Source organism: Camelus dromedarius, chromosome 26 (assembly GCF_036321535.1).
Source record: "Camelus dromedarius isolate mCamDro1 chromosome 26, mCamDro1.pat, whole genome shotgun sequence".
Classification (NCBI taxonomy): domain Eukaryota; kingdom Metazoa; phylum Chordata; class Mammalia; order Artiodactyla; family Camelidae; genus Camelus; species Camelus dromedarius.
In genome coordinates this window covers 22,665,341-22,683,074 of record NC_087461.1, presented here as the reverse complement: position 1 = coordinate 22,683,074, position 17,734 = coordinate 22,665,341, and the positions used below count along the sequence as shown (strand labels likewise).

Genomic DNA, 17,734 nt, shown 5'->3' with positions numbered 1-17,734 from the left:
AGGGCGAGAGAGGAGGGTATGTGGGGGCTGCACGTTTACATGTGTTTTGAGCTGTGCTTGATACACAACTGGAAAGCCATCAATCCTCAAAGGCCTCAAAAATACTTTTATAGTAGTAACAAACGCACACTCTTAGTTGGGTTATTTCAACGGCACAACACGATCTCCACAGAGGTGGTAGGCTGTGCTTACCGGCGCAACTGGGGTGGGTGGGGTTTTGTTTTGTTGGTTTTTTTTTCACTTGTAATGACTTCCTATTGGAAAGGCATTGGCCAGCCAGGGACAGGAGCCGGGGTGGGGGCAGCTTCGTGGGCAAGCAGAACTGAAGTTAGCTTTAGCGTAAAAAAGAAAAATCTTTTGTTTTTTTTCATGTATATGTGATCCAAGAATAACAGTAGACTCTACCAGACCAGAGGGGTAAGAATGAACAGGAAAATAAAATCAAAAACCATGGGGCTCCCCCTGCTGCAGCTCGAAAAGCACCGTGGGGGGTTCTCTGGGGGCCCCCAGCAGGCGGGGGTCCAGTCTGGACTGTTCAGGGCCTGGGCTCCCCGGCTCTGTGCAGCTGGGTTGGTGATACCAGCTTGCAGAAGGGACTAATGTTCACTGAAGACTTTAGGGGTAAACCCTGCAGGATAAATCACACTGATTATAATGTTATTACATGATTTGGGGGATGGGGGGTGGCTACTGCTCTTATTTTGATAGTCAGAGCTACAAACAGCAGGTTTTTCTCCTTTCCCATTTGGAAACATATATATATTAGGCCATATTCTTTCTCCCAAAAGACGATGCATGAATAATCAGACTGAACTCTGTGCCACAGGAAAATTCGAAAGGGAAACAGCGGCTGCAGGCTGTATAATACAACACGGACCGTAGTCTGAAATCAAGTCTGAAGTCAGTCGATCAAGTTTCCAGCCCAGCTGGGTTATAAATAGGAATGAGAGACGCAAATTCTTTCTCAACACTTGGGTTTTGGATTCGGGAGGCAGGAAGGAATGGAGCTGGGGGAGGGGGCAGAATTACAGTTCAGACAAACATCATGATAGTCTGGTAGTGAAGACGGAGATTAAGTAAAACAGGTTTTACTGTTGAGCTGCGTTCAGTTACTACAAGATGTACAGAAAGTGTTGGTCCTTTGAGGCCGACGAGGTAAAGGATCGGCGTGGTGGAAAATGAAACAGTTACCGTATACGAGCACTTGCAAGCTCTTTAAGATCCCTATTTCTTCAAAGCGAATTAAGGTGAAGCATGAAACCCCTGGTCTGACGTAGCGTCCCTGCTGGATTCTCTGGATGCGTGTGAGAGATCGTCCAGCCAGGGGCCTGGTGAGAACACCTCTCCATCAGACTCTGTTGGGAGACAGGCAGGCTTTTAATTCTATCACACGCAGCTGAGTGTTGACCCTTAAAATTCCAGTCTGTTTTCATTCAGTATTAGTTTAGTTCTCCATAGAGCAGACCCCACCCAGGTGCTATCAGACGACCAGTTACTGCTTAATTAACTAGGCGTAAAGTTTCACACATACATTAATGTCAATAGTTTATTACAAGTTGTGGAAAATGGACTCTAGTTTAATAACGGGGAGACAAGGATTAGGCTGCTCCTGAAACTGACTGTAGAGCATGGAAAATGATTTTACTGGATTCTGTTCAACTGTAATCAATGACAAAGATGTATGTTGTAGACAAAGTTGCAGAATTAAAAAGAAATCTGCTTTTAATTTATTCTTTTTGTATTAAGAATTTGTATAGTACCTTTACATTTTGCAAAACAGTGTTGTCAACACTTATTAAAGCATTTTCAAAATGAAAAAAGATCTCCGTTGCATCTTGGACGTTCCGTTTCTAACTAATAAATGCTGCCCAGGCTCCAGGGATCTGTACTTTGGTTGCCTGTGCCATCGGCTCACATTGAAAGTCAGTCTGTACAGACAATCTTACTGGCTTGCTCCGTGACGTAGACTAGCTCGGGTTGTCCAGCAGAGGCTAGTTCCCTCTTTCTCTAGTTTCCTTCTGTTAATTATACAAAGGTAACAGTCTCGGGTATTTCTTCTCTTACAAAAAGGGCCTGAGAGTAGGGCTCAGCTTTTGCTAGGGTGCCATTTTAGGATCTGTATCACTGTTCATGACAAACAGGGCCCCGTGCGCGGTACGTGCTAGGCTGGGTACGGTTCCCACAGAACAGTCCAACGTGGAAGAAATGCTGAGGGCATCTGGACTCTTGGGTCATCCTTTGTCTCGTGTGGTCCCTACTTCTGGGTAGGACACAAAGGGCCGACTGGGGAGACAGGCAGACCACTGCTGTTCGTCGTATCACAGCTCAGTCACCCACCCTCTAAATCCCATCACCAAGGCAACAGCCCGCTGGGCCTGCAGGTACAAAAGTCCCACACTGATGGGCAGATCGGTGACTGGCTTTCTTTGTGGAGCTTTTTACTCTAACTGCATCCCTGGTTCCTAACCTACCATGCATCTCTTCACTAGCACGAAGGTAGAAATCTGGCCACCAACAGCATAGCTGGATGGAAGGCCCCTGCTGAATGAAGCATCTGCCTCCAGCGCGGGTTAACCCCTGCCCCAGAGGGAAACAAGCCGCCGAGAACGCGCAGCAAGCACATCTGGAAGCCAGCCCATCAGGACCGCGTCTTATACTTCCTAAGCCTGTCCTTGGCAAAGCAGCCAGGGCCTCTGTATTGAGAGGATCAACACTGATTTCAAACAAATAGGGATCTTCTGTAAGTCTTTTACATGTAAATATGTCGCCACTCAGGAAATAAATATGTGATCGCGTTAAGCGCTCGCACATGGAAGCAACCAGCCCACAGGAAGATGGGGCTTCCCGGCTCTCTCCCACTCTCGCCTACCTTTCCCCACACAGGCGCGCACGCGCACAAACACGCACTCCCCTTAACGTCGTGCCAACAAGGCCATTCCAAAAAGGCGTCATTAGAGAACACTAAATACCCAGCTCCAGTAGAAAGCACTAAAACCTGCCAGGCCTTCCCTTCCTTCCCCCAGAATATCCGTTCAAAAAGGCTGAGACATAAAATCCTAGAAGGAGGAGCACCAGAGAACCAGGGACGTGGGCCACGGGCAGGCAGAGGGCTGCGGTGGGAGTCTTCCATTCACTGCTCGCCCTGGGACGGGTCCAGGTCTCCCGAGGCTTACACCCTCGTGGACTAGACAGCCAGGCACACGACCACGACGTCAGCGGAAATGAGGTCGCCAGCATTAAACAGAAGGGAGAGAGTAAAATGAGCCCCACGGACAAGAGATCAGCAGGCGTGTAAACCGGACCTCTCACTCCTCTCCTGTGCAAGCCGCCGCCTGCTCAGAGACGCAGAGAAAAGGCCGGAGAACGCACAGAGATATGGCCTCTAACTCTGCACACTCAGATCTATTCAGGTAGGAGCGGAAGGGCCAGGACTGCAATTCCCGAGCATCAGCAGAGAGCAGGTTTACAGAGAGGCCCATACATGTGTAACTGCACTGAGATTCTTGAGAAATCAGAAACCCATTTTTCTCTCCATAAATTTTTACCCCCACAAATGAGTAGGCTCCTTTTTTCACTCATTCATCCACTTTCCATAAAACTCCAATTGTGCTTCCAGTCCTCCCACTCTACCAAAAGGCCTCGTCAGGGTCAAGGCTGATTCCCCACAACGCCAAGTCCAAGGTCAAGTCTCTGTTCCCGTGTTATGTGACTTACCAGCAGCGCTGGACACAGCTGACCCTCTTACTGCCTTCACTGAAACACTCTCCGCACTTGGATTCTAGGACAGCGCATTCTCCAGGTTTCCCTCCTTATCCCAGCCAGGACTCCTCCTTCCAATCACCCTCGATGGTTTTCTTCATCTCCTCGAGGTCCCAGCACTGGGGTGTCCCAGAGCTCAGTTCCAGAAGCCTCTTCATTGTCCGCAGTCACTTCCTGTAGCTCTCACCTTGGCCTAAAGTTTTAAATGTCATCTATATGCTGATGACACCTATGTTTATCCCTAGACCCTGGACCTCCTCTCTGCAACTTGTACACCCTCTGGCCCACTCAACATCTCCACGTGGCGTCTAACACACTAACACGTGCAGAACTGAATTTCTGACCTTCCCTCCAAACCGGCTTCCTCAGCTCAGTTGCAGGCAACCCCAGTCTCCCAGGGTTGAGGCCAAAACCCTTGGAATCACCCACGATGACTTTCTTTCTAACCTCAGGTCTGTGGTGCATGTGAAATCCTTGCCCTTAGGAGATTTATATTCCATTGGGGGTGGAGGGAGGGAGAAAATAAAAAGTAAAGTACATAACACATCAGAAGATGGTAAGAAAGCAAGCAAGGTCGGTCAGTGGAAGATTTAGCCTCTGATGGGAAGGAACTCTTCCTCCAAGTAAGGTAAGAAAAGTTGGTAAGTGTGGAGGTAGAAATAACCGTAAGCTTGCCTCCACGTTCAACCTGGTGTGAGAAAAGGCAGGTGAGGCCACCCTCCAAGTGGAGAGGGGGAAGGTATCAGGGTAGGGCGAGGACGGAGCAGAGTCACAGGTGAGGACAGCCCGGGAGGAATGGCGGCTGGAGAGTGACCTCCACCCAGCCGGCCCTGGACACTGGGTGGTACGAAGTCCCCTCCAGTGGCACTGAGGACAAGGAGACCAATGGAAGGACCTGGACTTGGGTTTTGTTGTGTGATATGGCAGAAAGACAGAAGGGGAAGAGAGCCCATGGCCCTGGTGAGAAGTGAAATGATGGAAACAGGATGGAGATGGACTGCAGAGAAAAGCAAAGCCAAGAAGGTGCCGGTGAGGTGGAAGAAAGCAGAGGAAGGAATGGACACAAGGTCTTGGAGAGACTGAGGAAGAGCAGAGCGGAAACAAAGGAGGGAGCAAGGACGGCTTCCCGACCAGGCGGTGGGTAAAACGCTAGTTTTCCCATCATCTCAGTTACCCGCGCACATGGTGGGCCACATGATGGAGGAGGAAAGTCCACAAGCGCTAGTGGGAAGCCACTCGGAGCTTGGGGCTGCCAGGAGAGGGAGGCTCTGGCTGCCTGCGGGATCAGGAGGCCAAGACTGCTCCCATTATTTTAACAGAAATGACTTAATATAAAGGGTTGTTAAAACAGACAGTGAAGAGGAAACAGCAGAAAGGGGACGCTGAGATATCACAGAGACCATCACCACAGGAAGCGGTTGCCACTCTCAGGGCAGGGAAACCAAGGCACGGGACTAGGAGAAGCTGGGAGCCGGAAGGAAGCGCTGGAGTGGGTACCAGTTAATTGGGAACTTGGCAGGACCCCGCAGAGCCGGGATTCAACCGTCTGAAGAGGGCCGCCAGCTGAGAGAGCCGGGACCTTTGAGCGGCAAGAGGACGCTGGTTCTACAAAAGTGTGGAAACCTGTGAGCCAGAACCATCTCCTCCTCCAGAATGAACTGTCTCTGCGGGGCCGCAGACCCAGGGCCGGGCCCTCCCCGTCAGGGACAGGAAGCAGACACGGAGGAACAGATCCCTTCTTCCCCTCTCCAGGTCCCACCTGCCCCACGATCAGTAGAACCTAACAAAAAGCCAGTCAGCAAAGGAGAAGTATGGTTGGCAGAGTCTCATCACAAAGCAGGGTGTGGCAGGTGCAGCAGAGATGCTGCCAGTCAAAAAAATTTTTTCTTTATAAAGGACAAAAAACATGTACCTCTTCAGCGCATGTGAGTGTCATGCAGGTCATTGTTTTAGAAGAAACTGTGTGGTTAATAATAGGTCAAAGCATATCAAGATACTTTGCCCAAAATGATGAAATCACAAACGGGCACTTTCTCAAATATTTTTCAATCTATAGAGGTGTTCAGTTCATTCCTCTCAAAGTCATTTGTCACTCCAGTGGAGATTTGGGAATAACATAAGAGACAAGAGCTGGATGCTTCTGTCCAACAGAGTGACAAGAAGCTCCACTACGGGCCAGAAGCACTTCTCTCGGTCTCTGTCTGCTCTAAAACCCTGGTGGCCTTTGAACTGCCTTTGAGATCCGTTCCATTAGTGGCTTTCCTGCAGGTGAAATGCCCTGGTGCCACCACCCAGAGAGCTCATTCAAATGAAAGCTGTTGTATTTACGTCTATCTTATTAGGTTGTGGCAAAGTCAGGTCCTGCTCCAGTTGAGGTAGCTGTGACCTCAGACCACCAGGACACACTTGCTACAAGCCCCAAGGAAGCCAAAAGCCAGGAACTCTGAGCAATGTACATACTGCTCAGGGACTGAAATCGGCAGGATAGATGGAAACACAACTGCAGGGGCTTCCTCCATACTCTTCTCCCAGAACATGAGGCCCAGGGGGTAGTGGTGATGGCTAATTTTATAGGTCACCTTGACTAGGACACAGGGTGCCCAGATGTCTGGTTAAACACTATTCCAGTGTCTGTGAGGGTGTCTCTGGATGAGATTAACATTTGAATCAGTGAACTGACTAGAGCAGACGGCCCTCCCCCATGTGGGTGGGCCTCACCCAAACAGAAGGTGGGGTGAGGGAGTGTTCTCTGCCTGACCACGGCACTGGTCCTCTCCTGCCCTCAAGCTGGGACGTACACGGCAGCTGTCCTGGTCTCAAGACTTTGGATTCTGACTGGAATTTATACTACTGAGTCTCAGCCTCCGTCACCACATGAATCAATTCCAACAGATATAAAAAGCCTCCTACTGGTTCTGTTTCTCTGGAGAACCCTGGCTAGGTTTGTACAATGACGCCACGATGCCATTAAAGACCTAACTCTGCCATCTGTAGCATGTGTCTCCCGTTGTCCAGACTGCAGGCTGGCTACAAAGCACTTAAGAATCATGGCCACTTCCAAGAAAGGAGAGAGAAAGGGCAACAAGTCTGTTAACTAAGTCTGTTTTTTTTTTTTCCAAGAAAAACACCAGCTTTCCTGGAAGTCCCACCCAAAAGGCTCATGTGACTGCTGGGCCTGTCACACAACCAACTCTAACTTCCAAGGGTCCTAGGAGAGCAAGTAGCTTCAACAGTGCACACGGCAGCTCTGAACAAAGTCGGGCTGCTACAAGGAAGACAGGATGAGCAGCTGGCAGTGTCTACACCACACACGTGGCACATACACTTGTCGACCGGAGGAAGAAAAGTAAGAACCAAGTCTTAACAAGACAATAATATAATAAATCTATAAAGTTTAACAAAAATACAAAAACAATTTCCTCTTCTCTCAAATCCTATACTCAGGCATGCTATTATGAAAAGATTATGAGTCACGTGATTTGATTTGTATAAAATCTGGCAAAGACAGTCGACAAAGGTTATGTCACCAGCTGAGCTAGTTACAAGATCATCTCCCCCGCGCACAGAAAGCCCAGCACAAAGGCGAGCCCCAGCGTGGGGGGGGGGGCACTTGCGATACAGTCCAACAGAGGACTCAGGGCCAGGATACACAGAGAACGATGTCAGTAAGAAGGCGGCAGGCAATTCAATAGGAAAAAAAAAGGACAAAAATAAAATCTTGAACAGAAACTCCGCAAAAGTTAATATCCAAATGGCCATTAAGTATACACGAAAATTGCTCAACTTTATTTGTCCTCAGCGAAATGCAAATTAAAACCACAAAATGTAACCATTTTAACCCACTGGAAGAGCTGAACTCCTTAGAAGATGAAAGAAGGCTTTAAAATGCAAGAAAAATAACCCTTAACAGTAATAACATTTACATTCAAATCTATTGCAAGATCGCAAAAGTTCAGCCACAGTTAAGGACTATTAAGTTTCATTAAATGGTTCCACATTTTTGTTGAAAGATATAAAAATATTTTTCTATAAATACTACATAAAAGGCAATGTGAAAATTACCACATTTTACAGAAATAATTTAAGTCCATCCTCAAATGTTCCTTTTTAATCCTCTAACTGCAACTTTCAGGTCTAGAGGGAAAAAGTCATTTAAAACCCCATTCTGTGACTCTTGTCTACACATTTAAATTATGGGGGAAAGTCTTTAGAACTTAATTTTTCAACTATTTAAAATAAAAGCAAGACATAAAAATCATTTTGCAGTCGGATGTGTCATGAGAGCCAAGACAGTTCTTAAAACCAAGAGTTGCCTTAGGTAGAAGTCAGAGGCCAGAAACTTTTTTCTTCTTCCCTCGTTCCTGTTGCTAATTGCGGAAGTCCGTGCCCTGCTTCCTTAGGCTTCCTGGCGATAATTACACACCACTCACAGCTCTCACAGTGCATTGTACTCCACACATTTTGATGGGTCTGTAGGAAAGTGCTTCTGGCAAATGGTCATTAACCTCTTCAATCCCTAAGAAAACAGGGAAAATAATGGTTGGTTACGATATGGTAACTGCCCTCCTCTGTACTCTCTGGTTTACCCACATCCCCATTAAAATGTAGCAGTCTCCCGCAGTACCACTCAGATGTGTACTGAGAGAAACAGTCAATCCTGTGCACCCAGAGAAACAGACAATATGGTCACAGCAGCATTAGCCACAAAAACATCAAAAGTACCGGGAACAACCCAAATGTCCATCCTAGGAGAATATGTGAACAAGCTTTAGTATGCTCACAAATGGAACATATTATCAGTAAAAATGAACCTAGAGTCACGTGTAACAATTTCAGCCTTTCTCCCCCAGGTTCCAACAGAGAGAGAATTAAGCCCCACTGGCTAGCCTAAAGCATCCGTTACATGTAATGAGCTAGCTCCTCTCCTATGTTCCCTAAAAGGTGCTACATGTGTGCCATCCTTGGGAGAAATGAGAAAATGGTCAAATTATCTTCTGTTCTCTGGTCCAGATGAGAACAATGGATATACATGAATCTTAGAAATAATGTTAAATGTAAAAAGCAAATGGCAAGAGGCCACATACAGTATTATACCATTTTTAAAATAATTGTTAAATTTTAGACGACTTCTAAAGGTTACTTCCCATTTACAGTTATTACAAAAACACTGGCTATATTCCAAGTGTCAGACAATACATCCTTGAGCCAGTCTTACACCCAACGGTTTGTACCTCCCACTCCCCCACCCCTATATTGCTCCCCCTCCACTGATAACCACTAGTTTGTTCTCTGTTATCTGTGAGTCTGCTTCTTTGTTATATTCACTGTTTGTTGTATCTTTCAGATTCCACATATAACCGATATCATACAGTATCTGTCTCTCTCTGTCTGACTTATTTCACTTAGCATAATGCCCTCCAGGTCCATCCATGTTGCTGCAAATGGCAAAATTTTTCATTCTTCTTTATGGCTGAGTAGTATTCCCTTGTATATATACACATCATCATCCATTCATCTGCTGATACACATTTAGGTTGTTTCCATGTTTTGGCAACTATAAGTAATGCCCTATGAACACTGGGATGCATGTATCTTCCCGTATTAGTGTTTTTTTCTGGGGTTTTTTGGATATACACCCAAGAGTAGAATTCTTGGGTCAGACAGTAGCTCTATTTTTAGTTTTTTGAGGAAACTCCATACTGTTTTCCACAGTGGCTGCACCAATTTACATTCCCACCAACAGTGTACAAGGGTTCCCTTTTCTCCACATCCTCACCAACACTTGTTATTTGTGTTCTTTTGACGATGGCCATTCTGACAGGTGTGAGGTGATACCTCACTGTGGGTTTGATCTGCATTTCCCTGATGATGAGCGATGGTGAACATCTTTTCACATGCCTGTTTGCTGTCTGCATGTCCTCTATTCAGTTCTTCTGCCCTTTTCTAACTGGGCTGTTTGTTTTTTGATGTTGAGCTGTATGGGCTCTTTATATATAATGGGAATTAATCATTTATCGGTCATCTCATTTGCAAATATTTTCTCTCATTCAGTCGGCTGTCTTTTCTTTTTGTTGATGGTTTCCTTTGCTTCACGAAAGCTTGTAAGTTTAATTAGGTCCCATTTCTTTACTTTTTCTTTTGTTTCCAATTACTGTAAGAGACAGATTCAAAAAAATACTGCTTCAATTTATGTCAGAGTGCTCTGCCTACGATTCCCCCTACGAGTTCTGTAGCACCCAATCTTACATTTAGGTCTTTAATCCATTTTGAGTTTACTCTCATATATGGTATTAGAGAATGTTCTCATTTCATTCTTTTCCAGATAGCTGTCTCGTTTTCCCAGCACCACTCACTGAACAGACTGTCTTTTCTCCCTTGTATGTTCTTGCCTCCTTTGTCGTAGAAGGACTGTAAGTGTGTGGGTTTATCTCTGCGCTTCCTCTCCTGTTCCTTTGATCTATGTGTCTGTTTTTGCGCCAGTACCGCCCTGTAGCTTTGTAGTATAGTCTGAGTCAGAGAGCGTGACTCCTCCAGCTCCGTTCTTCTTCCTCAAGACTGTTTTGGCTACTCAGGGTCGTTGAGTTTCCATACAAATATTACTTGTTCCAGTTCTGTGAAAAATGCCACCGGCATCAGATAGGGATCGCACTGGATCTGCAGGTTGCCTGAGTGCTGCGGCCTTTTTAACAATACTGACTCTTCCGGTAAGTATTGGAGCATTTTAATACTCAAAACAAGTTAAAAAGTAATACATTGCTTAGAAATGCACACGTTACATGGTGAATTATTTTTGAAATAGCAAGGGAATGACAAATTGAGGATAATGGTTACTCCTGGGGTAGAGGAGGAAAACACAGATTCCGTATCTTCGGAATGTTCCCATTCTTAAGCTAGGATGAAGGCCTTTAGATATTTCTTTTATTGATTTCTTCATAACTTACAAGTTATATGTATTCTTTTTCATGTACCAAATATTACACAATAAAAACATTTCACTGTAATGTAAAAACTAGCACAGCATTCCAGACATGACCTGGCCGATTCTGCAGAACTCAGTCCCAGTGCTACCGCGCCACCTTTGTTCTGTGTCTTTGGCATCTATCATGGCCTTCCACTCTTTTTAGACAAATACAACACACACCACACATTCCCATGATGTCACAAATTTCCAGTGCTTACTGCTAGTATCTCTTCTGCGGTTTGGCCAGATCTTATCCAGTCTATAACTTAACAGTGGTATTTTTAACTGATGACAAGAAAACTGTCACAATTAAAAGACTCATTCAGTCCCTTTCCACTCATCCTCCAGTCTGTGACTTTTTAAAATCCTTCGTTGGCATTTTGTTTTCAGTTACTCCTCTTAGCTTTCTCATCCACCAGTGAGCAAACACACCTCCAAGTCATTATCCAAATTCATAAATAGGCCAGGGACAAGGGCAGAAACCTGCAACATGCCACTAGAGATCTCTCCAGAACGATTCTGCAAGAGGCATGCAACCAGCAGTGAATCCTATGAACTCTTTTATCTACAGGCCTACAAATGTGAACATCCTTGTCTTACTGAAATCTAGACATCCACAGCAACATGGACGAGCATAGAAACGACAAACAAGAAGAGAAGCATTTAATTTTAATGACACACAAATTATTTTAAGGTTTCTCACCTTGGGTTCACAAAAACTAAAACCACCAAGTTCCTGTGACAGTAACAAGAACAATGAAATCCCATAACAGGCCAAAGGCTGACTATGCTCAGGCCCACATGAGATGCTGAACATGGAAGTGTGTACAGCACCATGCCTGGTAAGCAACTAGTATTCCCCCCAAATCCTCTCCTCAAAATGATGCAATGAAATAGCACCTGCTCTTAAAAGAAAGAGCTTCATGACCCAGTGGGAAAAGCAGAGCACGGGGCCGTAATTACACGATGTAACAGAAAAGCGCCTCTAGAGAAGTCTGAGAAGGAAGGGTAAACCACCTCAAACTGCGCGCCAGCGTAACAGGTATCGGAACCACCACCAAGGACCTAGCACTTTTACCGTAATTACCTGCATATCCAGACAATCCTTAAGCTAACTGAAATCACCAAAAACAAAACAAAACAGTAAGAGAAAAAAAAAAAGCATACAAATTCTCTTTGGTCCCAAAGTAGTAAGACAATACAAATATAAATTACTTCTCTGAAGTGAGGTATAACCTAAGAGATTCAACATCCGAGAAACATGATTTTCAAACATTTTACTTAAAGTTCTTTGTGGATTAAGATTGTCCATATTATGCTATTTAAGAATCGGGAGTGTGGAAGAAAGACTTTTGCAGGCAAGTGCAAAGACAGACCAGGTAGCTCGCTTTGCTCATTTTTTATTTTTTGTTCCCTGTGCCTAATCAGGTATTTGCTTTAGGACAACGACCCTTCTTTCTCACAATCCAGCTTCTCCTGCTGTGAATTCTAATCGTGTGTAAGCAGAACTGGACTTGTAGCCATAAAAATGTATGTGATATCATAGTTCGGAATTTTAAGTTTCCTGAAGGAACAGGTGAGAGAGAAGCAAGACCAGGAAAGGGGAACACACCTATGAAATACAATAGCTTCAGTCCACAGCGAAACGCGGCCAGGATGATTAGGAGCCAATGAAAGGCAACCGATGTTAAGACGGCTAGGGGCCATCCTCCTTTCACTGCAGGAGTGGAACCTTAGGTGCCCGTGCCTTACAGAAGACCATCTGTGATGCTTATTTATGCTCCTAAGCAGACTCTATGATTTAAAAATAAATATTAAGATATCCTGTCTGAAATCTTAGCTGCCAAACAGTGTGAAACTCAACAGTCCCCATCATAAACAGTTACCATTTGACATCACAGTAAATTTCTGTAGTAAAGACAGACAGCACAGGACAAATTTTTACAGGGGCATAATCTCATGACAGCACAGGACTATTTTCCAAATGGAAACAAATCTTTTCAATTAAATCCCTCAGGATTTTAGTTTCAAATTGCCTGAAGATGTTTAAACTAGTAAGACAATGAGCTGCTTGGCTTACTGCAAATAGCTTCTTAAAAAACAGTAGTATTTTTAAATGTAACTTTTTTTTATAAGAGCAATGTATTTATTTAATAAATCCTTATTCAGTGCCTACTGTGTGCCAAGCACTGTTCTGGGCTCTGGGAATAAGCAGGGAACAAAGAGAAAAAAATCCCCTCTGACTGAGATTATATCCTAATAAAGGAAGACAAATGAGAAACAAAGTAAGTAGGAATACGAAATTCCTTTCCAATCTCTAATTCCAGCCTCCCAAAGGCAACCACTTCAAACCCCTTAAGTGTTTCTTCTGATATTTATTGCCCTGCTTCTAAATACTATACTGATAGTGTTTTATATTTTAATTTTTTATCTACTATGAAAATTGGAAGATTTAATCCTCTTGCACCACGTGCGCTGGCCCCGCATACACACACACGCCTTTCTCTCCCCATTCTAAGCGAACATGATACTCAGAATACACCCTGCAATGTCTACACAAATACTGTCCACAAGCCTTGTTCTTAGGTATTCCCCCCATCTTGCTGCTTTTCTGTGTAGGTACAATTCATTCTCCAGCAGTGAGACAACTTTCAATATGACCTAACATGTCAGGTAGTGTGTGTTCTCCCCGAGCCCTCTGTCTGCCTGTTCCTATCCCGACGGACTGAATTCCAGACCTCCCAGAACTGCTGCATCCTCGAGTACCCCTCCACCTCCAACCCAGGATTCCTTCTGTCCTGCTCCTGTGCTGGATCTTGTTTCCTGGCTCTTTTTTGCTTCTTTCCCTCATTTTGGTGGAACACGTCCTCAAGTAGAGGAAGCAGTATACCGTAGTGGAGTTAAGACCACCCAGGTTCAAAACCCAATTCCACCGCATATAAGCTGTGTGACCTTGGGAACTTACTTCTCTATGCCTCAGTTTCCCCACTCGTAAAACAGAAATCACAGCATTATCCTCGTGCTGCATCTGGGAGAGAATACACACACGTGCTAAACTGCTGCAGTGGGCACACGGTGAGCACTACTATGTAAGTGTTAGCCATGACGATGGCTCCAGAGAACGGGTGTGGGACACAAGCTGGTCCCATTTGTGAGACTTCACCTGTCTGAAAATACCCTTAGCCTATACTCACACGTGACTGATAGACTTCTAAGTGGGAAATGTTCCCCTTATTCTTCCCGCTTCCGGTGCTGTTAATGAGAAGCAGGAGGGTGTTTTCATTCCTGAGCCTTTGTAAGCGACCGGAGCACTCAAAACCCCTTTCTTATCTTTGGCCCTCCAGCACTTCATTATACTGAGCCTCAGTGTGAGCTCCTTTCTATTCGTCTGCTGTCTACTCAGTGAGCTCTTCTTCTCACTCCAATGCGTGTCCTTCAGCTCTGGTCCTCCTGCGTTAGTTCTTTATTTCCTACCCTCCAGCTTGTCTGTTCCCTTTTTCTTGCAGTTTGAATAGTTGCAGACCTTACAGACTGACTCCTTCATCCTCTTATCTTTCATACTTCAGAGATTTACTCAACTCCTATTCCTCTAACCCTTTAATTTTTAAATTCCTGCTGTAATGTTTCATTTCTGAAAGCTCACTGTGATTCTTTGACTTTTTCTGTAGCTCCTGTTCTTAATTCATGATTACAACCTTATCTAAGGATATTAATTAAGTTTTCAATTAAAGGATTTTTTTTTCTCGTTTCCTATAATTCCGTTTCCCTCAACTCCTTTTTTTCTGTGTGTTTTGGTCTCTGTCTTTCAGGTTGGAAACTTTCCCTGAATGTCTGATGACCTTAGGTGAACACACATATACATGAGTAAAACAATTAGGAGCTAAAGGAAACTCACTGAACGGGCAGGGTTTGTCAACAGAACTTCATTTGAGGACAATATGGTAGCTAGCTAGTTTTTCATTGGCAGAATACAAAATGTTAGTAACTGCATAACTTTTCTCTAGGGTCAGTTCTCAGAGACGAATGCTCCACTTCCTGAGTTGGGAGTAAAAGCCTGGCTGCCAGCAACAGAGGAACCAGTGGAGACCAGGATCCAGAGATCTCGTTTGTCAACAAAAGGACGCACTGGAGTCTCTAATCTGCGTAGGGCATCTCACCCTGCCTGATGGTACAAATCCCTCAGAGAGTTAACCTGTTTTCTCCTAGAAGGGAGAAGAGAAGGAGGGCCTACCTGCTCGGGGTAGAAGGAACCTCTGGACTATTTACCCTAATTTTCAACCACTCTTTCATCTTCAGCCCCATCCCACGGTCTGGCCTTTCAGAACTGTCTAAAAGTCCCACGTCCTGAGCCTTTCCAGATTCTAGATTATACATTAATGGCTCCTTAATGGCTCCTTCCTCCCCACACAATACTCAACTAAATTCATGTTTTTTAAACTAATATTGTTTCTAGGAAAATATTCTGAATTTAAAAGTCTAACTGATGAACTGTACACTTAAAAATGGGTAAGATGGTAGAGCTGAATAAAATTTTTTTGAAATGGTTAAGATGATAAAATTTATGTCATATACTTCAGTTTTTTAAAAAATCTAATGGCAAGCATTACAGAATATTCTAAAAAAGGCATAAAGATGTCAAATACAGATACAGTTGATGGCAGATGAAGGCAATCTCACGCTGCTTCTAATGAACAGTCCCAGTGCAAGTATTAAGTGTATTAAAATGTTCAGGATCTGCAGGACTTAGTGGAAAATTAAAGAAAACTGATGGTTTGGGACTGAGTTATTTTGCTTTTAGAATTTCTGGTAAGAAAAAGAGCTGCCCTCAGTTTTTACTTGTCTGAATGTTTGTTATATAAAAGAACAGTATTTACAGTTCAAAGGTTCATGGTATCACAGAAAGTTAACAACAAATTACAAGTGATGGCTCCATCTTGAAAACAGCATCTGCTTACTTAACAAAGTTAGGTAAAAACGCATGCCAAGTGGCCATCGTGTGGGAAGACTGTATTTACCTGATCAAAGAGCAGGGTGATCTCACTTTTTTTCCCCAAGCATGGGTTGAGAAACTTAAGAGTTAATACCCCAAGTAAAATGTCTATTTAGCTACCGGTTAAAAAGCAGTGCAGCAGAGTTTAGACCAGCACTCCCCAATATATGCTTCTACCCAGCACTGGCGTTCTGTGATATTAAAAGGTGATGTTGTGAAAGAGAAATGCTTGCAGCATTTTTCTCTAAAAATTTGTTTTAACAAATGCCAGGAAGCTATTAAATAGCTAGACAGTTTGTTATCTAAATAACCTGCCTTTAAGAAATGGTTTATCAGAGCCAAGAATTCCAGGACATAGCATAAAACCACATGACCCACAAATTCATGACATTTGATCCAATGCATAGGGAGTGTTTACCACCTAACCATGCCACTGTGTATCCAACATGCGGATCAAGCTGCGATCACTCACTGCAGTAATGACTGCTTCTGTTATGCCATTTTCTGCAATATATGAGCATATTATAACTTTACAAATGTTCCATGAACCAATAAATTTGGCAAATGCTAGTGTAGATGAAATAAGCCAAAACCTGAAATATGGACAGAAATATCTGACATAAAATGTTGAAAAGGTGTTTTTGCCAGAGAATTTACAAAATTAAGGTTACTGAACACAACTTACCAGAGAAGAATATTTTAGGACGCTTTGCCTTCTGTAATAGTGAAAGCTTAAGAAAAATGATTGGGCGTGTTACTCCTTCATCTTCAAATCCCCAAAGAAACCTATGTTGTGACATAGCACACAGATCAGTCAATCTGTACCAACCAGGGAGAGCATGAGCAGGAAACAAAGGGCACGCTCAAACAGGCTAATCTGAGGGCAGTGGTCCCAAGGACTTCACAAGGGCATGGGCAAGACTGGGGCCAACGAGACGGTGCAGCCCTCCAGAGCAGACAATGCAAGGAAGCCTGTATCTAAGGGGGCAAGGGCAGAGAGCGGTCAGTGACCCAGAGAGGGTAACTGTATGGAGATGGCCGTGGCCTTGGGTGGAGGGGTGCAGTCGACCCTCAGTGACTCCACAGGGAGGAAGTCAAGGAGATAAATACCCTAGACTCATCCTTCTCCCAGCTACAAAATGCCTTCCAGTCTCTCTCATTCCTGCCCCATTCAGAAGCCAGAGGGCAAGGGAGTCTGTCCATGTTGTTCATAAAAGCCAGGTTTCTGGGACAAGGGACAAGGTGAGGAAGGCTGGAGTGGATGTGGTGGGCAAATCACCATTTGAGGACAATTTCAGCTTTTCTTCCTGCTCTTCTTTACTGACAAGTAAAGAACTCCCAAGAAGTGAAGTTCTTCAGGAGATGTCTTGAAATGACTAAATTGTAAAGACTCTAAAATAATCAAGAACTTCCTTCAATCTGTATAAAAAGAAGCTTTACTCAAATCTGGGCCAAAGGTTACATCTGCATTTGGCAGACCAACCCAAGTCCTTGAAGTTACTACCACCAATTTACATCTCGCCCGAGATGTGAGGCTAGCTAATAAGCTACGCAACTTTTCTTTGATCTGCATGGTGAGAAAACCCTCCGTGTGGCATGTTTTAATTTTTGTAAGAAAGAGACAAGTTCAAACAACTTCTCCAGTTTAAATTCTGTAGAGGTTTGCAGAAAACCCCAAGAAATCACGTTCCAGTGAAAGAGCCCCTTGAAGTATTTTCTACCGTATTTCAGAAAACAGTTATTTCTCACCAGTATTTCTAATAATCACTCTATATACTGCAAGATTTCATTTAAATGATGTCCAAGAACCAGCAAAATTAACCCATAATGACAAAAGTCAGAATAGAGGTTATCTTCGATGGGAGGAAGACTTAGGCTGGTAGGAGGAACAAGAGAAACTTCCAGGCTGCTGCTGGAAATTTCCCCTATCCAGACCTTGCTTTATGTCTTGATAAAATATCACGTATATGAAGAAACACTGAGCTGTACAATTAAGATTAGCACACTTTTGCTAAGGTTTAGTA

General features: G+C 44.1%; 1 protein-coding gene across 4 annotated transcripts in view; it reads right to left on the bottom strand.

Moving 5' to 3' along the window:
- Nucleotides 1-88: 88 nt before the first annotated feature.
- Nucleotides 89-17,734, bottom strand: part of PRPF18 (pre-mRNA processing factor 18) — a 47,808-nt gene continuing 30,162 nt past the window's right edge. For 2 of the 4 annotated variants that reach the window (XM_064479538.1, XM_064479539.1), the window contains one exon: nt 89-1,355. In XM_064479538.1, the coding sequence (XP_064335608.1) occupies nt 1,233-1,355 (123 nt within the window). In that variant the 3' untranslated portion in view covers nt 89-1,232. Of the gene's footprint in view, nt 1,356-7,522; nt 8,276-17,734 lie in introns of those variants that run through there. The other 2 variants (XM_031444547.2, XM_031444548.2) reach the window with 1 other exon arrangement.